Here is a 26,574-nt window from a genome sequence, read left to right on the forward strand (position 1 = left end):
CGAACCTGGGTGCACGAATGGCAAAACGTTATTTTTTTGGACGAATCCAAGTTCGCTTTTCAGGATCGTGATGGTCACATCCGTGTTTGGCGACATCGCGGTGAACGCACAGTGGAGGCGTGTATTCGTCATCGCCATACTGGCGATGGTATAGGGTGCCATTGGTTACACGTCTCGGTCAACTCTTGTTCGCATTGACGCCACTTTGGACAGTGGACGTTACATTTCAGATGTGTTATGACCCGTGGCTCTACCCCTCATTCGATCCCTGCGAAACCCGACATTTCAGCAGGATGATGCACGACCACATGTTGCAGGTCCTGTACGGGCCTTTCTGGAAACAGAAAATGTTCGACTGCTGCCCTGGCCAGCACATTCTCCAGATCTCTCACCAGTTGAAAAAGTCTGGTCAATGGTGGCCGAGCAACTGGCTCGTCGCAATACGCCAGTCACTACTCTTGATGAACTGTGGTATCGTGTTGAAGCTGCATGGGCACCTGTACCTGTACACGCCATCCAAGTTTGACTCAATGCCCAGGCGTATCAAGGCTGTTATTACGGCCAGAGGTGGTTGTTCTGGGTATTGATTTCTCAGGATCTATGCACCCAAACTGTGTGAAAATGTAATCACATGTCAGTTCTAGTATAATATATTTATTCAATGAATACCCGTGTGCATTTCTTCTTGGTGTAGCAATTATAATGGCGAGTAGTGCATCTTCAACTGATTGGCGAGCCCTCTTCAGTTCAGTATTACACTGTTTCCTGTGTATCATTCACATGGCGTTAACTAACTCCGTCCGAACAGGTCATGAAGGCCCAAGAGTACCCACAGGCCGCCGCGTCATCCTCAGCTCAAAAGCGTCACTGGAGGGGAATGTGCTCAGCACACTTCTCTCCCGGTCGTACGTCAGTTGGAGACCGGAGCCACTGCTTCTCAATAAATTAGCCTCTCAGTTAGGTTGAGATGAATCGTTCTTATTAAATTGAAATATCGTATTGGCAAGCACATATTAAAGTAAAAAGTTTTCGTTTTTACGACGTTGGCCACTTATCGTACTGCCACACTTGTTTATTAATGTAAAGTGCTTGACTGCGGTAACAGTTACATACACCATGTGTGGAGGTTAACCAGACAATTTACTGGCAATGCCAGCTACAAGAACAAGAAAATGAGTTTACTACGACTTAGCGTCATATCTACACGAAAAGTCTTAACTGCCAGATGACGCTACCAACCACCTAAATTAGGTGTAAAGCCTAGTGACTGATACACGTAGATCAAAATATTAATTTTATGTTGATATGAAAATGGCTCATCAATGAGATGAAGTTAGTTATCAATAAAGTTATCTTTGCCATATTGACCAAGGATTTTTAATCAATACATTTTAACTTAACAGATCCCTTTTGTCCCTACTTGTCAATGTCAAATAACAAGATCGATATTTCCATTAGTATGCTTCAGGGTACACAACCCAAAACGCCATCCTAACTGTTGTCAAAAGCTTCATCCTCCACTCTGTTAACTACACCAAGCATTACTGAAGACAATGGTATGTATAAAATCCCCATCAGGCACAGCGAAGCTGCGACGGTCTGTAATGTTTTGATGACACCAGACGGAAGTAGCTTCACTGTCCCAGTTTGGAGTATAAACTGTGTGCTTACTGTAACCGAAACGTAACCAAAGCAGGTCCAAAGATCACAGCAAGATAGGAAGCGGCAGCCACGTGACAAACAGTTTCGTACAAATGGGCGTATTCCTTCTGTTTTGTAGTGATTTAATTCCCTTTTGGAGTTATACTGGCAATGGATGTTTCCTTTCTTCAGCTACTGGTATTGTAGTGATTCCTACCGCGTCCAGAAACAAAACTATATTACTAAACCACTATCGCGAAACCCACTATCAGTTGAAGTTTGCCTGACTAGCGGCTTCAGGGGTAATAAAAATTTGTTTTCAATATTTCGCGTGATTACTGATCGAATTTAAAGATTTAATTTTATCACCGAGCGAGGTGGCGCAGTGTTTAGCACACTGGACTCGCATTCGGGAGGGCGACGGTTCAACCCCGCGTCCGGCCATCCTGAGTTAGGTTTTCCGTGATTTACCTAGATCACTTCTGGCAAATGTCAGGATGGTTTCTTCGAAAGGGCACGGCCGATTTCCTTCCCCATCCTTCCATAATCCGAGCTTGTGCTCATTCTCTAATGACGTTGTTGTCGACGGGACGTTAAACACTAATCTCCTCCTTCTCCTCCTCCTTTAAATTTGTCACAGTCTTGTATGAAAATTTTAGCACAGTAACGCAACCACTACAGTTTGTGTGTTTGTCTTGAGGCAGCATAGTTGACGGCGCGCAATAACCGGACTTCACTCATCCAGTGAGCACTTAAGAAATTTCCAACAGACCTCACACTCTCCCACAAAATGATGAAAAAAATTTACTGAAGTTAAAATCTTCTGGGTTATTAGGCCACGTCATGTTTCTTCTAAAATGTTCGACGTTTCGATCCCTCTGCTGGGTTCTTCCTCAGGATCTTTTGGTATCCACTACTGCTACTGTTCTAGCAGTAGTGGACACCAAAAGATCCCGAGGAAGATCCCAGCACGAAAGCCTGCAGACTTACAGAAAATAATTTACCCTTACTATATTTTCACTGTTCATGCAGTCAAACTACAGTATTAGGCATAATATCTGAATATATTACTTATTTAGTAATGACCCTATTCGTAACGCAGGTTGCAGACAGTATCCACGTGTATCACTGAGTTTGCCTACAAACATACATCATTGTACGACACTCATTTCGGGACATATGACCAGATAAACATTCAGAAACTAGCTTTTGCAAAACTTCAGTATCATCCATGGAGTTTTAATTTATTACTGCCTTAGTACTAACTTCTCGCAACACACTTTGAAGACAGTATCTACATACATCACTGAATGTGACTGCAAAATTATATAATTCTACGATACATATAAAGGGTGCCCAGCGAGGGAATCTCTGATTTCAAAACTAAATATCTCGTCGAATTAGATCGACAGACGAGTGCAATAACATGCATGTCTATTGTGAAAACTGTAATTGTTCATACAAAAGTTTCTAAATAGTTCGAAAAAGTGCTAAGGGATGACACTCTACTCTGTGCATCTCGTACAGTACCAGCGTCCATAATTAAACTCGTCCTCTGCAAGCAGTCATTGCAGCCACATAACAATCTTTTGGAAACGCCCACTAATCGCATTTCGGAGGTGGCAGCGTAGAATGTCATTTGCTACCATATGTTGCAGTGTTTCAGCGGAAATGGATTCAGATGCCACACACATCGTGGATTCAATCTCGTCAAGCATGGTGGGATAATTCTGGTAGACAGCGTCTTTCAATGTGCCCCACAAAAAGTAGTCACAAAGAGTCAGATCGGGCGAATATGGAGGCCAGTCCACCCCTGCACCAGTACATTTGCAATAATTCTCGAAGTATTAATCAAGAAAGCGAGACCCCGGTTTGGTTCGATTTGTCCGGCCCCATGTTGCACGAACCGTTAGGTGCCTGGTCGATCCTCCAACGCTAGCTGCGCGGCGACTAATCGTTCCAAAATTGCAACGTAACCTTCACTGGTGATCGTTTCTTGCATGAAGAATGGGTCAGTAATGCATATGCTGCACACCACAGCACAAACAGCACATTGGGAGAACACAGTGGTTTCGTCTCATACAAATGAGGATTTTCGGAAAACCAAAATCGCCAGTTTTGTTTATTCATGGCTCCATTCAGAGGGAAGTATCTTTCATCTGTGAACCAGATGCATCCAGCATCAAATCCTTCAGTATCAGTCACTGTGAGACCTGTATAATTGCTACATTTTTCATTTTAGTCTTTTTTTTCTTTAGGGCGCCGATTTCTACATGATGCAAAAAGGCTGGAGATTGGTGAATAGACTGGAGATTAAAAACTTAACCACGCAGCTGTGCCCCTTGCTGGATACAAAGTAGTAATTAAAATTTATTCCATCACCAGAAATCAAGCTGGCTACTTCTTCTTGTATGTAGTAACGGTGACTCCCACAAACTTCATTTACTGGATTTATTTCATTTACATCCACCCAACCTTAGGCCACCCTCTGATTCTCGATAAACACGTTGATATCGGGATTTTTGTAGAAGGTCCAGAAATAATCAGCGTCCGCATAAGGTCTTATAGTGTTTGGTACGTATGGCGGCAATTCATTAACTCCTGCTGCCAAGATGGGCTACTGTACACAGAATCCGGCTGCATATATATTGCTTGCCAAAACGGATGAAGGAGCAAGAAGACGTGGTGGGATGTCAATGTACCTTTGACCACGTACACACTGTGAGCCGGTAGCTAAGTGATTAAGAATTCTAATTTTCTGTGGCCGGTAGAACGGCCTCCAGAGTGCATTACTGTTATTAGCGTTTTAGCGTTGTTAGCGTTGCTAGCAGTACTGGTGAACGTGGGTGAACAGCGTCACACGTTGAGTAGTCACTGTGAAAGACACGGGGATGCCGCTGATTGTGTAAGACAGCTTTATCCACATCTGACAGAGTGTGAACGGAATCTCATTTTGGATCTCAATTTAGCCGGGTGGTCAAGCCACGCAATATCCATGTCTGTGGGACATTCGGGTGTGACAGTGTCCCGCATTGGACTGTATGGGAACGTGAGGGCAGGCATTCTCATCGTCAAGGTTCCCGTCGACAACTTCTGACCACCACGAAGGAGGATGTCTGTATTGCACATGAGGCACATCGTAACCGCATCACAAGTGTGCCTTCTCATCTGAGAACAAGTAACTGACTCCTCGGTTTCTTTGTCATCCCACACCACTGGTCAGAGACTAGCATAAGCTCTATGGAATTAGCTGCCCTCATCACCAAAACACAAAAGGTTGTGCTTGTAGTGGTAGCGTGGCCTAGAGGCATGAACTTCTAATGAATAGCGTCACACATGAATCGCAGTTCGGCCCTACCATGGATAACCATCATCGGAAAGTATGGCGGGAACCTGAGCAGGGATACGAGTCTTCAGATTGTTGGGGAGGCACAGCAGTATCACTCTTGGAATCATGGTGAGGGGGGCGATTGGTTATGACTTCAAATCACAGAATGCAGTGCCTGAGAGAACACTTACAACACAATGGTATGTCACGGACATCCTGGATTCTTCTGTGTTCCCTCTCACGTGACAACACCGTGGGCGATTTTTCGACGGACACTTGTCTCTGTGAAGCGTCTGCATGATGTTGAAGTACTGCAATAGGCAGTATGATCCCTGGATCTAACCCCGGTAGAACATCTGAGGGCCAGATCAGACATCTAACTCCACCTTAGTGCCAATACCGAGGATATCAAGTTCCAGTTACAACAGTTGTCCACAACTCACTGAGAAGGATATACAACAGCTTTGTAACAACTACCCACTCAGCGCATGCACCCAAGCCACAGGGGTTAAATATCCACACTGTTAAATGGGCTCATACTGCCAAGTACTTTGTAAGTTTGACACGAGTTTGTAATCATATACTCTCTCGTTTCCTCCTCCCTTTATCGGAGCTTCACATTTCGCGTCAGGCAGTTTAAACAAAATTAGTAAATATATTCTAAGACAAGAAAGTGACTCATCACGAAAGAATTAACTGAGTGGGATGGAAACCGATAGAAGGGATCTACATGTGCAGACAAATGATTACATTTTCAGAATAGTTGGATGATTTATTCAAGAGAAAGAGCTTCACAGATTGAGCAAGTCAATAACGCTCTGAACCTTATGCAAGCAGTTATTCGAGTTAGCAATTACTGACAGAGTCATCGGTTGTCCTCCTGAAGGATATTGTGCAAACTTCTATCCAACAGGCGCAATAGATGGTCAGAATCACTGGGTGGTTCGAGATCCCTGCACACAATGGTCCATACGTTCTAAATCTGGCCAAATGTAGGATTTGACAAGCACAAAGACAAACAATTGAAACTCTCGCCGAGTATCGGTGGGGATTATCTTACTGAAATCTATGGCCAGGATGGCTTGCCATGAAGGGTAAAGAAACGGGGCGTAGATTATCTTCGACATATTGCGGTGCTGTGAGGGTGCCGCGGACGCGAACCAAAGAGGTCCTTTTATGAAGAAAAATGGCATCTCAGACCGTCACTACTGGATGTTGGACCATTTGGCGGATGACAGTCATGTTGGTAACCCACTGCTGTCTGGGGCGTCTCTAGACACGTCTCCACTGGTCATCGGGACTAAATTCGAAGAGGGGCTCATCATTGAACACAATTCCAGTCTACGATATTCCATGCCAAAGAAGTGTCTAGAGATTCCCCAGACAACAGTGGAGTAGCAAACTGGCTGTTGCTCGCGCTTCGTTTCGTTGCCCTTCACGGCAAGCCATCCAGCAAGAAGCTGACCGCCCGCACACAGCGAGACTTTCTACTGCTCGTCTTCGTGCTTGTCAATCCCCTACCCTGGCCAGCAAGGTCGCTCCATCTTACCCCAACTGAGAACGTTAGGAGTATTATTGTCGGGCCCTACAACCAGCTCGGTATTTTGACGATCTAACGCACCAATTGGACAGAATTTGATGATATATCCCTCAGGAGGACATCCAATAACACTTCTTCTTCTTAGTTGGCTCTACGGTCCTTGAAGAACCTTGACCTCCTGAAACACCTGCCTCCATTCTTCTCTGTCCATCGCCTTCCCTGTCCAATTTCTTATTCCCATCGCCCTTAGATCTTCTTCCATATCGACCAACCACATTTTCCTGAATTTACCTCTTCTTCTTCTCCCGTCAGTTTTTCCCATGAAAACTTCCTTGACACTCCGAGTTTCTGGCATTCTCTGTACATGACCTGATCATCTTATTCATCCCTGCTTAATTTAGCAACAATATCCATCTGACCAAAAAGTGTTTGTAGTCCATACGGAAGTTCTAAGGAATGACGAGATAAGTTTGAAGTTCTTTAACTCTATAGATACAGCAATAAAAATAGCGCAGTAGGCAGTACAGTTGAAGAGGAATGGACATCTCTAAAAAGGGCCATCACAGAAGTTGGGAAGGAAAACATAGGTACAAAGAAGATAGCTGCGAAGAAACTATGGGTAACAGAAGAAATACTTCAGTTGATTGATGAAAGGAGGAAGTACAAACATGTTCCGGCAAAATCAGGAATACAGAAATACAAGTCGCTGAGAAATGAAATAAATAGGAAGTGCAGGAAAGCTAAGACGAAATGGCTACAGGAAAAATGTGAAGACATCGAAAAAGATATGATTGGCGGAAGGACAGACTCAGCATACAGGAAAGTCAAAACAACCTTTGGTGACATTAAAAACAACGGCGGTAACATTAAGAGTGCAACAGGAATTCCACTGTTAAATGCAGAGGAGAGAGCAGATAGGTGGAAAGAATACATTGAAAGCCTCTATGAGGGTGAAGATTTGTCTGATGTGATAGAAGAAGAAACAGGAGTCGATTTAGAAGAGATAGGGGATCCAGTATTAGAATCGGAATTTAAAAGAGCTTTGGAGGACTTACGGTCAAATAAGGCAGAAGGGATAGATAACATTCCATCAGAATTTCTAACATCATTAGGGGAAGTGGCAACAAAACGACTATTCACGTTGGTGTGTAGAATATATGAGTCTGGCGACATACTATCTGACTTTCGGAAAAGCATCATTCACACAATTCCGAAGACGGCAAGAGCTGACAAGTGCGAGAATTATCGCACTATCATCTTAACAGCTAATGCATAGAAGCTGCTTACAAGAATAATATACAGAAGAATGGAAAAGAAAATTGAGAATGCGCTAGGTGACGATCAGTTTGGCTTTAGGAAAAGTAAAGGCACGAGAGAGGCAATTCTGGCGTTACGGCTAGTAATGGAAGCAAGGCTAAAGAAAAATAAAGACACGTTCATAGGATTTGTCGACCTGGAAAAAGCGTTCGACAATATAAAATGGTGCAAGCTGTTCGAGATACTGAAAAAAGTAGGGGTAAGCTATAGGGAGAGACGGGTCATATACAATATATACAACAACCAAGAGGGAATAATAAGAGTGGACGATCAAGAACGAAGTGCTCGTATTAAGAAGGGTGTAAGACAAAGCTGTAGCCTTTCGCCCCTACTCTTCAATCTGTACATCGAGGAAGCAATGATGGAAATAAAAGAAAGGTTCAGGAGTGGAATTAAAATACAAGGTGAAAGGATATCAACGATACGATTCGCTGATGACATTGCTATCCTGAGTGAAAGTGAAGAAGAATTAAATGATTTGCTGAACGGAATGAACAGTCTAATGAGTACACAGTATGGTTTGAGAGTAAATCGGAGAAAGACGAAGGTAATGAGAAGTAGTAGAAATGAGAACAGCGAGACACTTAACATCAGGATTGATGGTCAGGAAGTCAATGTAGTTAAGGAATTCTGCTACCTAGGCAGTAAAATAACCAATGACGGACGGAGCAAGGAAGACATCAAAAGCAGACTCGCTATGGCAAAAAAGGCATTTCTGGCCAAGATAAGTCTAGTAAAATCAAATACCGGCCTTAATTTGAGCAAGAAATTTCTGAGGATGTACGTCTGGAGTACAGCATTGTATGGACTGTGGGAAAACCGGAACAGAAGAGAATCGAAGCATTTGAGATATGGTGCTATAGACGAATGTTGAAAATTAGGTGGACTGATAAGGTAAGGAATGAGGAGGTTCTACGCAGAATCGGAGAGGAAAGGAATATGTGGAAAACACTGATAAGGAGAAGGGACAGGATGATAGGACATCTGCTAAGACATGAGGGAATGACTTCCATGGTACTAGAGGGAACTGTAGAGGGCAAAAACTGTAGAGGAAGACAGAGATTGGAATACGTAGGTTGCAAGAGCTACTCTGAGATGAAGAGGTTAGCACAGGAAAGGAATTCGTGGCGGGCCGCATCAAACCATTCAGTAGACTGATGACCAAAAAATAGGTCCTTACTCTCCAGCTATCTTCCTCTCTCACTGCTCCAAAAACCCTTCTCAGTATCTTTCTTTTCCATCTCAATAACCAGTTCTCCTTCTTTAATGTCAATACCCAGCCTTCTGATCCATATATTACTATAGGTCTTAATATGGTCGTGTATATTTTGATTTTTGTATTCCTAGTAACAATCCTGGAATTAACTACATTCTGCAAGGCAAAATAACAACGATTGCCTCTCGCTATCCTTCTTTGAATTTCTACTGCCACTTTACTGTCCTCAGTTATTGCAGAACCTAAATATTGAAATGTTTTTAATCTTTCATATTCTTTCCCTTTCATTACTTTTGAATTCTTTTGTTTGTTTATATTGGGCTCCCCCATCACCAAATACTTTGTTTTGTATACGTTTACTGCTAAACCTACTTCTCTTGCTGCTTCCTCTAACATACCGTAGTTCCCCTTTAGTGCACTTACATTCCTTGCCATTAATGCTACGTCATCTGCATATGCTACCACTTGAACTTGCCGATTAAGAATTTCGAACAACTCTATCAATCTGAATAACTGCTCGAATGAGTGTCAGAGGTGGACCAACGCATTGCTGACTAGTTCAACTTTTAAAATTCTTTCTCTTGAATAAAACATCACTTTTTTCTGAAACTACCTACTGGCTATTAAAATTGCTACACCAAGAATAAATGCAGATGATAAACGGGTATTCATTGGACAAATATATTATACTAGAACTGACATGCGATTACATTTTCACGCAATTTGGGTGCATAGATCCTGAGAAATCAGTACCCAGAACAACCACCTCTGGCCGTAATAACGGCCTTGATACGCCTGGGCATTGAGTCAAACTTGGATGTCTTGTACAGGTACAGCTGCCCATGCAGCTTCAACACGATACCACAGTTCACCAAGAGAAGTGACTGGCGTAGTGTGACGAGCCACTTGCTCGGCCACCATTGACAGACGTTTTCAATTCGTGAGAGATCTGGAGAATGTGCTGACCAGGGCAGCAGTCGAACATTTTCTGTATGCAGAAAGGCCCGCACAAGACCTGCAACATTCGGTCGTGCATTATCCTGCTGAAATGTAGGGTTTCGCAGGGATCGAATGAATTGTAGAGCCACGGGTCGTAACACATCTGAAGTGTAACGTGCACTGTTCAAAGTGCCGTCAATGCGAACAAGAGGTGACCGAGACGTGTAACCAGTGGCGCCCCATACCATCACGCCGGGTGATACGCCAGTATGGCGATGACCAATACACGCTCACAATGTGCGTTCATCGCGATGTCGCCAAACACGGATGTGACCATCATGATGTTGTAAACAGAACCTGGATTCATCCGAAAAAATGACGTTTCGCCATTCGTGCACCCAGGTTTGTCGTTGAGTACACCATCGCAGGCGCTCCTGTCTGTGATGCAGCGTCAAAGGTAACCGCAGCTGTGGTCTCCGAATTGATAGTCCATGCTGCTGCAAACGCCCTCGAACTGTTCGTGCAGATGGTTGCTGTCTTGCAAACGTGGCTACACGATCCGTTACAGCCATGCGGATAAGATGCGTGTCATCTCGACTGCTAGTAATACGATGCCGTTGGGATCCTGCACAGCGTTCCGTGTTACCGTCCTGAACCCACCGATTCCATATTCTGCTAACAGTCATTGGATCTCGACCAACGGGAACAACAATGTGGCGATACGATAAAACGCAATCGCGATAGGCTACAATCCGACCTTTATCAAAGTCGGAAACGTGATGGTACGCATTTCTCCTCCTTACACGAGGCATCACAACAACATTTCAACAGGCAACGCCGCGCCGGTGCACTGCTGTTTGTGTATGAGAAATCGGTTGGAAACTTTTCCCATATCAACACGTTGTAGGTGTCGCCACCGGCGCCAACCTTGTGTGAATGCTCTGAAAAGCAAATCATTTGCATATCACAGTCTGAGGTGTGCGGTTGATCTGTTACTTTGCGCAACGGATTAATGTGAGATGTACCCTTTACCCTGTGGCTCCTGCAGGATACAATTTTCGCCCCCACACTACTACAGAAGTCAGACAGACGCTCATAACTATCTAAAGAGAAATGCCTGAAAAACTTTCAGCAATAAATATCTTCTGTGGTCGTCCACTGTAAAGAAATGACACAAAAATTCACAAAATTTCTTACGTAACTAGTGAAATACTTGGGTACTGGAGTATTGTTAGTTAGTGTAAGAAAAACATGAAACTAACGAAAGTTATTATTTTTTTTTTTGCAAAAATTCTGAGAAATCACAATGGCACTTTTAGTTATGATTTTAACAAGTTATATCCTGGTTCTTTTCGGAATGTAGAGTTTACCTCTCAAGGATAGGATACGCTAATGAAATTTCTATTCAAAGTTTAAGATGGTTGTTGACTTGGCAGAATGGCTGAGAGGCGCGCCGAATCAACTTGAATAATTATCCTTTAGAATGTTGCTAGGTACTGTCGAGGCTATCGCGTGTGAAATGCAGTGAAGTGTACTGTTGTGGAGGTAATATGGGGCTCGCAATAGCTGTAGCGCACAATACCGTAAGCTGCGATGACTGCTGTCTGCGCAGCTCGCTGCTGACAAATAAGATAACTCTCGTGCTATCTGGATTGACCTTCGCCAATCAAACTCTCCCTATGCCTTGATGCAGTCAAGGATTCCTATTCACCCCTAGTCTAGCTATTGGCGTGGTACACCGGTCAGATAACCAGTCCAACACCATGCCACTCAAAATTCGCTCGCAGGCGTTTAACTATAACTCTGTCCGTTCACACCGCACATTAAGTGTGTCGGCCAACATAGTGAACAACGCTTAATCGCAAGGACTCAATATAGAGTAGCATTTCGATTCACTCTCGACAGAGGTGCTCTTCCAGTGAAGTACTGAGGAGAGATTTGTTCCTCGCTTCAATAGTGACAACGGAATGGCGCCTCTCCACTTCACACGTGAAGGGGCATATCTTTCGGTGTCTTCCATTATTCCTTCTGCTCAAGGCTTCAGAAATATCGTCTTCCAATTGGCATTGCTCTTCTAAAACGGGAGAATGACGTTTCGTTTAAGGCGACCAATCCGGAAACCTACAGCATTGGCGTGTGGCGCTTGCTGTCTCCCTATGAAAATCTCTGAAACTGCGTGCTATGTGTAAGGAATGCGTAGGCTGGCCGCTCCCACCACACAATGTAGCGGAATTTTCTTTTAAGACGAATACGGGGTCGTTCCCCCCTTTCACCAGGGCCCACGCTCTCTGCTACAGGGGCGGTCACCAGCTGACATACTCTGGGTCGTCCTCTGAAGGGACCGGCGTCCCATTGTGCGGTTTCTCTCCCGAACTAAAAGCTTATGTGACCGTCGTGTCTGGAATGTATGTGTGTACGCCAGCCTCGAGTATTTCAAACACGGTGCGCTTACTTGTTAATTACATATCGTTTACATGAATTCATACAACATTGACTTCATCTTATCGAGTTCTACATCTACATCTACATCCATACTCCGCAAGCCACCTGACGGTGTGTGGCGGAGGGTACCCTGAGTACCTCTATCGGTTCTCCCTTCTATTCCAGTCTCGTATTGTACGTGCAAAGAAGGATTGTCGGTATGCTTCTGTGTGGGCTCTAATCTCTCTGATTTTATCCTCATGGTCTCTTCGCGAGATATACGTAGGAGGGAGCAATATACTGCTTGACTCTTCGGTGAAGGTATGTTCTCGAAACTTTAACAAAAGCCCGTACCGAGCTACTGAGCGTCTCTCCTGCAGAGTCTTCCACTGGAGTTTATCTATCATCTCCGTAACGCTTTCGCAATTACTAAATGATCCGGTAACGAAGCGCGCTGCTCTCCGTTGGATCTTCTCTATCTCTTCTATCAACCCTACCTGGTGCGGATCCCACACTGCTGAGCAGTATTCAAGCATTGGGCGAACAAGCGTACTTGGGTTCGAATGAAGTTACTTGATGTGCGGAATACGACTGTGAAGGCGGAATATCTAAGGAATGAAGGTCAAGAGACCACGACATCTTACAACAGCATCATCTTCCTGTCAGTTAAATTATTCGTATTCGTGGTGTAGCAATTTTAATAGCCAGTAGTGTTTGATCATTTGTTTGTCCCTACATGTACATCACATCTAACGATATCCATTCAGATAATTCCTTTTTTTTTGTTAGAATGAACAGCTGATGTTATCGCTCTTAAGTGTGAGATGTAGCAACAGCTGTTGTCCCAGTATCCGTCAGGAGATTGGTTACCAGTTGGCCGAGCGCTGCTTCACTGGCCTCTGCTAGCGGCAGCGCACTTCTCCAGCGGGCGCACGCCCCAGCACCAGCAGTGGGTCTCTGTCGCTGTCTCTGCTGCCGGCGCCGCGGTATTTTTAGGCGCCTCGCCGCGCCGCCCGCGGTCGTTTATAAAGGCGGGAGGCGCGCGCGCCGCCCCAGTACGAGTGGCGTGGGCGACGTCCGCCGCCGGCCCAGCCTCCCGCACCGCGCACGCACAGTGCCGGCCGGCGACGCTCCGCGACGCGACGCGCCGCCCCGCTACACGACCTCTCACTGACGACCGGCGCCCGACCCGCGCCGAAGGCTACGCGCTGAGCGACTACCACACCCGACTGATACAGGTAGGCCGCCGAGCAGTACGCCGAAGTGCTCGTGGGATCTCGTCGGCCTCAGAATGGGCACCTATGTGCGGCGGCTGTCCAGCGCCGGTGCTCAGGGTCTGGAAGGACTGTGGTTCGATGTTGTACCTCATCTTTCCGCCGCTACTGTGTTACATCGAAACTGTTACACCACGGCGAGATGGAACGTGGCTCTTTCGTGCGACAGATAAAGAGTGGTCTATTGCAACCAGTGTCAGTGATTGACGTAATTTACCGTCTAGTAAGGTCATCCGAAGACCAGTATCAGTTGCAAAGCGATTTAGAAAAGATTTCTGTGTGGTGTGGCCGGTGGCAGTTGACGCTAAATAACGAAAAGTGTGAGGTGATCCACATGAGTTCCTAAAGAAATCCGTTGGAATTCGATTACTCGATAAATGGTACAATTCTCAATGCTGTCAATTCAACTAAGTACCTGGGTGTTAAAATTACGGACAACTTCAGTTGAAAAGACCACATAGATTACATTGTGGGGAAGGCGAGCTCTGTTAAAATATTGCTGCAGGTGTGGGATCCTTACCAGGTGGGACTGGCGGAGGACATCGAAAGGACAACATTTGCTGTTTGGGTAAGGTTCCATCACAGATTTTAGGATGTTAAGAAATATTTGGGAGAAAAATATCGGCGACTTTCCGAGTTCGAGGCGATTCTGGAGACATAATCCAGTGGCCTGAACTGCTAAGTCAGGTTCCAGAAATTGGCAGTGGATCGTGTTCTGAAACCTGTTCTGGAGCACGTTTCCAATTTTCATGATCGATGAAAGGCATCGCTGGGGCTAAATTGCTTGTCTCATTTACTTCAGTGTTTCCAAGGACGTTTAGATAGAATTTAGATCGAGCAGTGTAACATAGCAAAAACTATAGTGAAATTTTTAGAAGGCAATGGAATGTACTTCTGTAAACTGTAATGGGCCTTTCCACAGTTGGGTCATTTGGGTCGTTGAACATCGCTGCATCTGATGGTGTACCAGTAGCGACTGCACTCTTCCCTGCCCGCCTCAGCGGATAGAGGTATTACGCACCCATCAAAGGCGTTTTAAGCCTTTGGGTGTCTGTTTCCGAAGCGATGGATCGCCGCATCACCTTACGTATCGTAGCCAAGCACGAAAATCAACACACGAGACAGGTTAACTTCCGTATGCAAACTTAAAACCAGCCGGCACGTATAACTACTACTGAACTGGAAGACGATCGAAAAATTTCCATGAATTCAGGTAGCGTGTCACACAACGATTCTAATTTCTTTGCACATGTTTAGTCACATCATAAGTAGATGTTAGCCACCGTTATTCTTAGGTTAGTGCCTAAGTTCATAACGTTTTACATAAGTGTAATAAACACAAATAGATACGCGTAAGGGAGTCTTTAGTCATCGCCTATTCTCCTTCGCAATTTACAAAAGACTGCCAATGCTGGGTTAACGTTTAGATTCAGACTGTAGAAATCAGGTAGTTTTGAGGTGATGAGCTCTTCGAGACTTACTATGAAAGCATTTTCATCCGGAAAGGAAACTCACTGAGGATTGTTCGATAGAGAGCGGAAAAGATGAAAAATCCGAGGGCGCAGGATAAGGTAAATGCGAATGAAATTTTCACTCTACAGCGGAGTGTGCGCTGATATGAAACTTAGTGGCAGATTAAAACTGTGTGCCGAGCCACGGCTCGAAGTCGGGACCTTTACCTTTCGAGGGCGGGTGCTCTATCCTTTCTTCCAAGAGTGCTAGTTCTACAAGGTTCGCAGGAGGGCTTCTGTGTAGTTTGGAAGGTAGCAGACGAGGTACTGGCGGAATTAAAGCTGTGAGGACGAGGCGTGCTTCGTGCTTGGGTAGCTCAGTTGGTAGAGCACTTGCCAGCGAAAGGCAAAGGTCTCGAGTTCGAGTCTCGGTTCGGCACACAGTTTTAATGTGCCAGGTAGTTTCAAGGTAAATGTGAATTCGGAATAACTCCCCAAATCCTACATAACATATTTTGACAGTCTAGGAGAATGCGGACGGGCGTTATTTTGGAGTAGCGCCACTTCACGCTGTCTTCGTAGTCGTTGTTCTCGAATTGCGTCTCCAAGACATCTCAGTTGACGACAGTAAATGTCAGCAATGACGGTTATGTCTCGGGGAGGCATTTCGTAGCACGCCACACGATCGTTGTTCCTCCAGATGCGTAACCTGATCTTTTGTGGATGGGGACAGGTCTTTCTAAGGGGAATTACTGTTGTTTTTTTGGCTCTATCGTTCCTTTATTTTCTTTATGTTAGCTTAAAGACGCGATTTGTCGTCACCACTAACGATATAGGATAGGAGTGGTCAGTGTTGTTGACGAGTTAATCGATGACGGGCAAGCAGAGATGCACATATGGCCACCTCTGATTCTTGCGCTTTTGGCTAGAAAGCGGTACCCATACACTCGATTTTTCAACCTTCCTCATTGCACGCAAATGAGGAATGATCACAGTCCATAATATTTGCCAGTTCTCGAGTGCACTGCAATAATGCCATTAAACGGTCTTCATCAAACCCCGAAAGCCTTCCTGATCGCGGAGAGTCACTGACGTAAAAATGATAGTGCTTAAAACGAGATAGCAATTTTCTTTCCGTGATATCCAGTGGCATTATACCCAAACACGGCGCAAAGTTTCTAGCTACCTCCACCGCTGTCACCCCTCTACTGAGCTCATACCGAAGATTATGTCAGAAACGTTTCTGTTTCTCCACTTTCTAGCGTCCACAGGTCGACTCATTGCTCAAATCAAAAAATGACAATATGCAACTCGAACAGCAACAGTAATCTACAAATTTAAAAAAAATCGACAGATAACCTCATACCAACCAGAATACCAACATTCAAAACAAAATCGCTACGAACGTATGCACCAATCCAATAACAATATTCCAAATACGCTTTCTTTGGTGTTCACTTTCTCCAATCTGTGTTTTCCTGTCAGAGAGGTCACACTTCGTTGTAATAGACGGAAAGTCATCGAGTAAAACAGAAGTGATTTCTGGCGTTCCCCAAGGTAATGTTAGAGTCCCATTGCTGTTCCTTATCTATATAAACGATTTGGGAGACAATCTGAGCAGCCGACTTCAGTTGTCTGCAGATGACGCTATCATTTGTCGACTAATAACGTCATCAGAAGATCAAAACAACTGCGAAACGATTTAGAAAAGATATCTGAATGGTGCGAAAAGTGTCAATTGACCCTAAATAACGAAAAGTGTGAGGTCATCCATATGAGTGCTAAAAGAAACTCGTTAAACTTCGGTTACACGATAAATCAGTCAGATCCAAAAGCCGTAAATTCAACTAAATACCTACGAATTACAATTACGAACAATTTAAATTGGAAGGAACACATTGAAAATGTTGTGTGCAAGGCTAACCAAACTCTGCGTTTTATTGGCAGGACACTTAGCAAATGTAACAGACCTACTAAGGAGACTGCCTACACTTCGCTTGTCCGTCCTCTTTTAGAATACTGTTGTGCGGTGTGGGATCCTTACTAGATAGGACTGACGGAGTACATCAAAAAAGTTCAAAGAGAGGCTGCACGTTTTGTATTATCGCGAATTATGGGAAAGAGTGTCACAGAAATGATACAGAATTTGGGCTGGAAATCGCTAAAAGAAAGGCGTTTCTGTTGAGACAGAATCTTATCACGTAATTCCAATCACCAACTTTCTCCTCCGAATGCGAAAATATTTTGATGACACCGACTTACATAGGGAGGAACGATCACAAAGATAAAATAAGGGAAATCAGAGGTAGTACGAAAAGATATAGGTGTTCATTCTTTCCGCGCGCTATACGAGATTGGAATAATAGAGAACTGTGAAGGTACTTAAATGTGATTTGCAGAGTAACCATAGCCGGCCGTGATGGCCGAGCGGTTCTGGGCGCTACAGTCTGGAACCGCACGACCCCTACGGTTGCAATTTCGAATCCTGCCTCGGGCATGGGTGTGTGTGATGTCCTTAGGTTAGTTAGGTTTAAGTAGTCCTAAGTTCTAGGGTACTGATGACCTCAGAAGTTAAGATATAGGTATCAATCCGTAGCTTTGCAATGGCTGGAATATAAATCTCGTCGGGGGACACATCATATCTAGATCTACATCTACATGATTACCCTGCAATTCACATTTAAGTGCTTGGCAGAGAGTTCATCGAACAACAATCATACTATCTCTCTACCATTCCACTCCCGGACAGCGCGCGTGAAAAACTAACAACTAAACCTTTCTGTTCGAGCTCTGATTTCTCTTATTTTATTTTGATTATGTAGGTTGGGCTCAACAAAATATTTTCGCATTCGGAAGAGAAAGTTGGAGACTGAAATTTCGTTAATAGATCTCGCCGCGACGAAAACCATCTTTGCTTTAATGACTCGCGTATCATATCTGCCACACTCTCTCCCATATTACGTGATAATACAAAACGAGCTGCCCTTTTTTGCACCTTACCCAAACAGCAAATGTCGTCCCTCAGCAGTGTTATCCGCACATACGCCGTGGAAACGGAGGATGCATGTCCGGGTAGCCTTATTGGTTAAGACGACTTCTCGTGTTGAGCAGGAGATGCAAACGGCGCCAGATATAAACTGTTATGGTGCACGAATACTTTGTAAACACAGACGTCAGCAATACTATTCCAAACTTTTCTAACATAATTTCTTTTTAATATAATTTTCTTTTACAAAAAATGATTCGGAATGTTTGTCCTAATATCTTCTCTGTCCATACAAATGTGAAGGAATAATTGAACATGACACTGCAATTCAAGGACTCAGTACAGATGCTGGTTCCGTTTTAAGGAGCAATAATTGTGCGAGTATCCAGGTCGAATGGCTGCAGTCCAGAAGAGCAAGCAACATCTCGGAAACTACTGCTCACGAAACATGCCGAAGGGAGTTAAGTCTGTTGTCGAAACACTGCGAAGAAAAAAAATGGAATACAACCCGTACATTTGAAAGGTGGCCACACTGAGTCACAGCGCCAGAGATTGCGCCAAAGAGTATTATTCAGCCGCCTCCACTGGCAGTTGCCGCTGAGAAGTTGCTGAGGGCAGTCGTAGTTCTGAGGTAGGCGTGATCTGTGCTTGTTGAGACGTCGATAGAGTACTAGTTGTTCTGTTGCGCAAGACACCATATGTTATTCGATTGCGTGGATGTTGTAATGACCAGAGTGTATTTTTCGTCAATATATATGAAGGTAACGAAAAAAAAAATTTTTTTATATCCGCAATCGAATAACATATGGTGTCTTGTCCAACAGAACAACTAATACTCTATCGACGTCTCAACGAGCACAGATCACGCCTACCTCAGAACTACGACTGCCCTCAGCAACTTCTCAGCGGCAACTGCCAGTAGAGGCGGCTGAATAATGCTCTTTGGCGCAATCTCTGGCGCTGTGACTCGGTGTAGCCACCTTTCAAATTATAGCGCACTGTTTCTCTGCTAGCTGTATCAACAAAAAAGTGTATTTGTGTTTATCAAGGCCGTAGAAATATTCGGACTAACAGCTTATAAACGTAGAATAGCTGAAATTCCTTATATTATTCTTAACAACCATTTCAAATGCACAGAATCTTGTGATTTCCAATAAATGTCTGTAAGACAGAGAACAGCAGTGCTCCGGCCTCCAGCATTTCATAAAAGAACCGAGAAATCGATAAATACCTATGCCATTTATTGTAGGATGCAAAGGAACTAGTACTCTTCTGGAACTCTAATTTCTTCACTGATTTTTCTTTCGGAATGAAGCCTTCTTATTAATGGAACCTTGATTCATATGGGACTCTACGCTTCTGAAAACAAAAAGTACAATATCAGTCATTTTTATGTGCAACATTTCACAACATATTCTAGTTATTTTCTGAATTTTAAGACTATTCCTTTCTTCCGAGACATTCAAATAGCCATGGTGCTAAAACTACAATGTGTCCCAAAACGCAGATTAAACACATTTACGTTAAAAAGAAAGCGAAATTCCTCGATACACATTCTGGGATGCATTTAAAAATTGGGTAGTGATCCATTTATAGAATAAATTATAGTTAATTATTGTAATCAGTCTTCCTCAATTGCTTGTCAATAGTAGACGTTCGTAGATAGAAGCCCAGTTCGCCGCCACTGACTCCCATCGTGATGTATATGGTCTGAAGATGGTCACATTTTGACCGCCGCCACTGACTCCCATCGTGGTGTATATGGTCTGAAGATGGTCACATTTTGACCAAAACTAGTTAGCATCGCCAATAAATATTTCATTGCGGTCAAAACTGTTTTAATTCAGTTTTAAAATGATGCGTATTTCTTTATGTCATCGGATCCTTTGGCTACTACAAGACAAAAAAATTCTTCGTGGTATTCAAGAGGCGTCAAATCAAATAAATTTGAGGCTGCTGCCTCTCCTACGGTGTATAAGCGGAAGGAAGGAAGTTTTTGGTTTAGTGTCCCTTCAACGACGTGGTCATTAGAGACTGAGAAGAAGCTCGAATTTTGGATGGTTGGAGAAGAACATCGGCCATGTCATTTTCGAAGATACCTTAAGCAATTTACGAACATAACGAAAAAGTTGGATATGAATGGCCGTCCAGGGATTTGAGTGCCAACCTCCCCTACGCGCCACTCGTTCAACCCTACAAAATCACAACACAATAACAAGTTTTTCCGCAGCAGACGAATGACGATTAATGATGATGATGGTACTATGACGCCCATAGAGTGGCTAAAATCCATTAAAATTGTAAGACTCACAAAGTGCTACATCGAACGGAATTCAAAGTACTGACTAAAGTAAGGCCATAAAAGCAATAACAGAAAACACAGATAAAAACTAGGCACAGTAATTTTTGATAGAAGCCATAATAAAGCAACATGAGAAATTCATATTCAAATGGCTCAGAGGCCACTTACTAATTGTGAATAACCTAGCAGTTCTGTAGCACGCTAAATCCCTTTCACGAGTAAATCTACATCTAAATCTACATCCATACTGCTCAAACCATATTACGGCGTGTGGTGTAGAGCGCTTTGTGTACAACTAGCATGAACTCCCTTTTCTTTTCCATTCGCAGGATGGGCCTTGGTTGTTTGGTGAGTCTCCGTGCGAGCTATAAAATCTCTAATTTTACCTTCGTAGCCTTTCGGGAGATATTTGTAGGAGAAAGCAGTGTATCGGTTGACTCTGTTAGGAACGCATGCTTCCAGAGTTTTAACAGTAAAACACGCCGTGATGTAAAACGTCTCCCCTGTCTCTTCTACCATTCGTGTTGACTTAGCATCTCCGTGACATATACGCGCTTGCTAAATGAACCTATACCGAAATGCACTGCTTTATTTTGAATCTTCTCTTTCTCGTTATCAATCCTATCCGGTTTGTGTCCAGAACTGACGAGTATTTTGCAAGTATTGGTCGAACGAGAGATTTGTATGCTGCTCTCTTTGTGTGGAGTATCTTTCATCAGATCTGATTTATTACGATTTTTTTTTCTTAAAAGTTTTATTCTGGCTTGTTTATTTACTTCTTCTTTGTATTATATGCAAGTTTTGTTAGACACTTGTTCAGTATTCTTGCAATGAATCACGTTGTGGCATCCACCAGTTACGCCAGACAACAAATAAATCTTACAACCGTCCCACACTAGTCTCATCGTCATGTAAAGCAATGACCAGGTCCTACGGAAGACATAATACCAGTCCCCGGATGAGAAAATAAAACACGTTCAGCTGTTGAAGATGGAGGTGAAAAAAACTGTCGAAATGACTGTAATTTCATTCTAAACAATGCGACTTTTTTCCAGTGCTCCTGCCTCCTGAAATATGTCATTATTTTTATTCACTCTGTACCGGAGAACAAAAACACAAGTATTTTTCTGCTTTCGCGGGAAGCAATGGAGATGCATTGTTGAAGTGCCGAGAAGGTCTGAAATCAATATCACCCGGTCTCCCGAGAACCCAGCGAAACTAGCAAGCAACCCGCTGAAATAGTGTCGAATCAATACCCTTGCCCCAAGATGGTTATTTACAATCCCTCCTACACCTCGTCTGCTATTTAAATTTCACCGTCTGTGATCAAAAGACATTACTCTTGTCTGACTTTGGGAATAAAAATCAGATGGTGGTAGCAGATATGGTATGGAAGCAGATCACAGGTGGTGTACAATTTTAGCTTCGATATATTTAATGAAGTGACCCCATCCAATGATATTCTCTGATCCTCTTATTCGCGTTACTAAATAGTATTTTAGTTGGTGTAGCAATAAATTGCGGTTTCAGTGAACCCTGGGCGACGTCAACGCTCATTCAAAATCCTTCTGGTAGATCGTTTGTGCATAAGCTGCAAAGATAAGACAAATGTTGTGATTATAAAGGGTATAAGACAGGCATGCAGTCTTTCACCCTATCTGTTGAGTCACTACGTCGAGGAAGCAATGACTTAAGTAAAACAAGAGTTTAGGAGTGGAATTAAAATTCAGGGTAGAAGGATCTCAACGATTCGTTTTCCTCAGTGGAAATGAAGTGAGGAAGAATTGCGCGTCTAACTAGCACATGCTATGGATTAAGAGCAAACCGAAGAAAGAAGACAGTGATCAGGAGTACTACAAATGAGATTATCAATAAATTTAACACCAAAGTTGGCAACCACTAGATGGACGAAGTGAAGGAATTCTGCTACCTTGGAAACAAAATAACACGACGGGTAAAGCTAGAAGGCATTCGACTTGGTACATGCCTGGTTCTCCTTTTTTTTTTTAATGTGTCTAAACGGTATTTGTTTTTCATGTGTATTAATTCGTGTGTGTCTGACATTTCGTACCAGCTACCTTTCTTTCGTATAGTGTGGTAGGAGCGACTGCGAAAACTGCTTAAAATTGTTTATTCATTTGTAGCTGACGGAACATTGCTCACTGATACTATCTGGATATACCGTATTGTGATGTGCAATTGACATTACAGAATTTTCAGCTTTTAATGTCAAGGTTTCCATTATATTGCAGAGAATTCACTTGATTCTTATCTGTACGATGGGACTGTTACAACTTCCATCATGATGACAATTTTAAACGTTCCTTGCCTCGCGGAAGAGAACAACTGCGCAATGATAGCAATAATTCCTTTGAAAATCTGTTGTTTATTTTGAGTTAATGGAATCATAAGAAAATATTTTTAGCTCTGCTGCATACGTGCCTTTTTGATAAAATAAGCCTTTTGGCGAAGTTGTTTCTGTTATGTATCACATTCTCTTCCTATTAATAAAAAGCAATTTTAGTGCGGCTGCGTGTCTAAGGCTACAGAATGTTGCTTTCCGAACTTAGACATAAGTTTTTTTAGAAAATACACTTAACTTAGACATAAGTTTTTTTTTTAGAAAATACACTTACTTTCCGTCTGCCGAAGGTAAAGAAAACACTACCAGTTTCACTGTAATACACTAAATCAGTTTTTAAATGCTGTCGTTTTAGATTAAAATTTAAAAGATATATAAATGGCATTAAAAGCGTATTCTGTTACTGAATGCCTTCCACACGCACTAACGGATTTAGTAATATAATCATGAAATAATTTATACATAAAACATTCCAGAGCATTAAACATTAAACATTACAGAGGATTTCCTACACTGACAAGCATTTTTAAGTGAAACAAAAAACCATCATATAAAGCGCCAGCATGCAAGTTTGGGTTTAGCATATAACAGTGAAACTGATAGTGTTTCTATTAGTCTGGGTATTCTGTAACTACATTTATATTGTAAATAGACAGCAATCTTTTTGTTCGATAATGTTATAAACACAGTTTTAGAAACTAGTTGCGATTTAGGTTCATGTTTTGTCTAACAGATTTGAAAATGGGTGACACTGACCAAAACCGATCATCTTGATAGAATAAAATTTTGAGAGAATAAAACAATCGTCGCCAGACGGAAAAGAAAGTGTATTTTCTGGAACTAAGGTCGCTTACGACTACCTACAGAAGAGTGTGTCTGTTTTTGATAAAATAAGCTTTCCTTCCTAACATGCATTTTTTATACAACACATTCTCTTCGCATTAATAAAAAAAACATCACGTAGTATAAAATAACTTAACGTATCATACTACATAATGTTAACATTACAAGACCACGCGCAGTCTAAGCAAAATGGTTCAAATGGCTCTGAGCACTATGGGACTTAACATCTTAGGTCATCAGTCCCCTAGAACTTAGAACTACTTAAACCTAACTAACCTAAGGACATCAAACACAACCATGCCCGAGGCAGGATTCGAACCTGCGATCGTAGGAGTCCCGCGGTCCCGGACTGCAGCGCCTAGAACCGCACGGCCACAGTGGATGGTACAGTCTAAGCACCTTACAATGTTTACAAGTTTTAATTGATTTGTTTCTCTGACAAATGCCACAATTACAGTGAAGAGCAGTTCTGATAGCAATGTGACAAACTGCCTTATCTCAAAATGAACCAAAATCTTCGAAACGAGTGCCTAATAAAAAGTAAGTAAGTTGAGCGATGGTTAAAAGCATTTACTTTTTCCAAATTAATTTCGTCCGTTGCCACAGTACTGTCGACTTCCAGCCGTTACGCGTAATAAACAGCTCGACCGAATTATTTAGCGTGTTTACGCATCGCGAGAAGAATGTGGGCAGGCGCACAAGTCTTCGGCCGTTTCCAACACCTCTGCCCAGCAACGTCATCTAAAAATAATGTCCGTGCTTCTCTGTAAACCGCAGCTGAAGCTCGTAGTCTTGCGAGCACAGAATGGCGTAAAACCGCAACGTCAGTTTCCGATATTATGGTCTGACACTTCGGTACCGCTCCAACAAAACTGTACCTTACAATTTTTACGTCTCGTAGCTTCTGATTTGTGACCGCCTGTGAGGGTTAAATAACAGGAGAGGCAAATTTCTGCCGGTAGAAACGAGAGTAAATGTTTTGTCCAGAACGTACGCTATAAAACGATATCCGTACGCGTTGCCCAAGCGATGCGGTAGGCAACCCGCTGTGTCGGAAGTTCAGCAATTTGTTTTCCAGTGTTTTATAACATGGGGATTCCACTGGTACTCCGTGAAAGAGCAAAAAAAGCTGGTTAAGTACGCGGATACCTCGTTGTTAATTTTATCTCTCCAAGCTGGGTTGAATTTTATTTCGTCCAGGAATTCCTCGTGTTCCTAACGCTTTGTAATCTGCTTAAATCTATGAGAAAGCAAAATGAATTGAAAAAAAGTACACGCAAGAAAAAGGACAAAGGCTTGGATTTTCGCGCTGCGAATCTCGTGTTTCCGCAACGGGGCCGAACATGTAATCCATTATTACCGCCACCGAAATAAAAGAGAATCCAGCGCAAAGAGCGGTTACAAGGAATCCAATTTATGTACCATTCACAGTATCCAGATCTGAACTTCTGATACTCGTTCTGAACCAAATTGTGTTCAGCTTGCAATAGGAGCTGAAAGAATGCAGTGGTAGCTAATTTGTAATACAAGAAGTACTGTTTTAAATTTGCATTGTGACTAACCATCACAAATTTTAGGTATTACCCGAGGCTCGCTAACAATGAAGGATAGACCGTTAGGACTGTTTATAAATTGGCATCAGATTCATGCATTCTTCCACTTTCAGTAGTTGACATAATGTTGTCGGGTGAAATCTTCATTAAATTCTGCTGTGCCTAGATCTGAACTCTTAAGTAAGGGCTTGCACTTTATTTACAGTAAATCATAACGGACATGTCTCAGACACGTCATATTAGCGAATTACCATGCAGAACAGTGACATCAGGGACATTTGAAGATCTTCAGGGAGTGGACTACCTTTCGTTATTCAGAGATTTTTGTAACAACACCAATCAGACCGGTAACATAGACCACAAAATAACATACTCTTTTCTACAGTCTGTATTTCATTAAAATGTTATTTTATTACGACCGCGGTTTCGAATTATATGTCCGTTTATCGTGAAATGAGGTAAAAGTTGAAGATGCTACAATCAGATTTTGAGATATATGGAAATAAAGAACTTTCACAGATAACAGAGATTAAGCACCGTCTATGTCACACTTACTGACATTAAACAAAAGGAATAAAAATGTTTGTAATGCACTTCCAAAGATAAAACTGTTGCGTTTCGTGTTACTTAACCAGATTCCTGTAGTAGTGAGTAACAAAAATATGTTTTATCGCTTAGTATCTTTCCACTAGAATGTCTAGCCCATTAACTTTCTATCGCTCGCGACAGTGAGTACTTTTTCCATGTCCTTTAAGTATTTTAGTCTAATTTCTAGAATCTGTAAAGTCTTTGGAGATTCTCGAAAGTAACAGAGACTGATCAATCGTTTTATCTATGTACTACGAACGAAATTATTTAAAGTGACCTATTCTATATCACCTTCGTTCGGGGGAAACTGTATTTACAACTGAAAAAAGTCTGGCCAATGTCCCCACTAAGTAGGAATACAACGAACATATCGCTATGTTCATGTTAATGGTTAGAAATATTCCCGCACATGTCAGAACTCATCGTTTGCTGTGAGATCTTTTGCACTCCATTCTGTCGACAGTAAAATGTTTTCGTTGTTGCAGAATTCTTTCGAGAGGATGAAAACGGTGAGTGTGAGATGGTAGAAGTGTTTAATGCTGTTGCCGGTGATGATGATGTTTGGTTTGTAGGGCGCTCAACCGCACGGTTATCAACGCCCGTACCAAGTCCAATGTTTTTACACAGTCCACTCGATCCACTGTCAAGAATCTTGATGATGAAGTAATGAGTACAACACAAACACAAAGTCCTCGGGCAGAGAAAATCCCCAACCCAGCCGGCAATCGAACCCCGTACCCCGTGATCCAGAGGTACCAACGCAGGCCACTAGACCACGAACTGCGGACGCTGTTGACGGTGTTTAATTACGCC

General features: G+C 42.8%; 1 protein-coding gene across 1 annotated transcript in view; it reads left to right on the forward strand.

Moving 5' to 3' along the window:
- LOC126267846 (uncharacterized) overlaps positions 1-26,574 on the forward strand; it is a 423,758-nt gene that overhangs the window by 14,097 nt on the left and 383,087 nt on the right. The window contains exon 2 of the mRNA XM_049973154.1: positions 13,399-13,640. Within this exon, the coding sequence (XP_049829111.1) occupies positions 13,399-13,640 (242 nt within the window). The remainder of the gene's footprint in view (positions 1-13,398; positions 13,641-26,574) is intronic.

The sequence above is a fragment of the Schistocerca gregaria genome, chromosome 4 (genome assembly GCF_023897955.1).
Source record: "Schistocerca gregaria isolate iqSchGreg1 chromosome 4, iqSchGreg1.2, whole genome shotgun sequence".
NCBI lineage: Eukaryota > Metazoa > Arthropoda > Insecta > Orthoptera > Acrididae > Schistocerca > Schistocerca gregaria.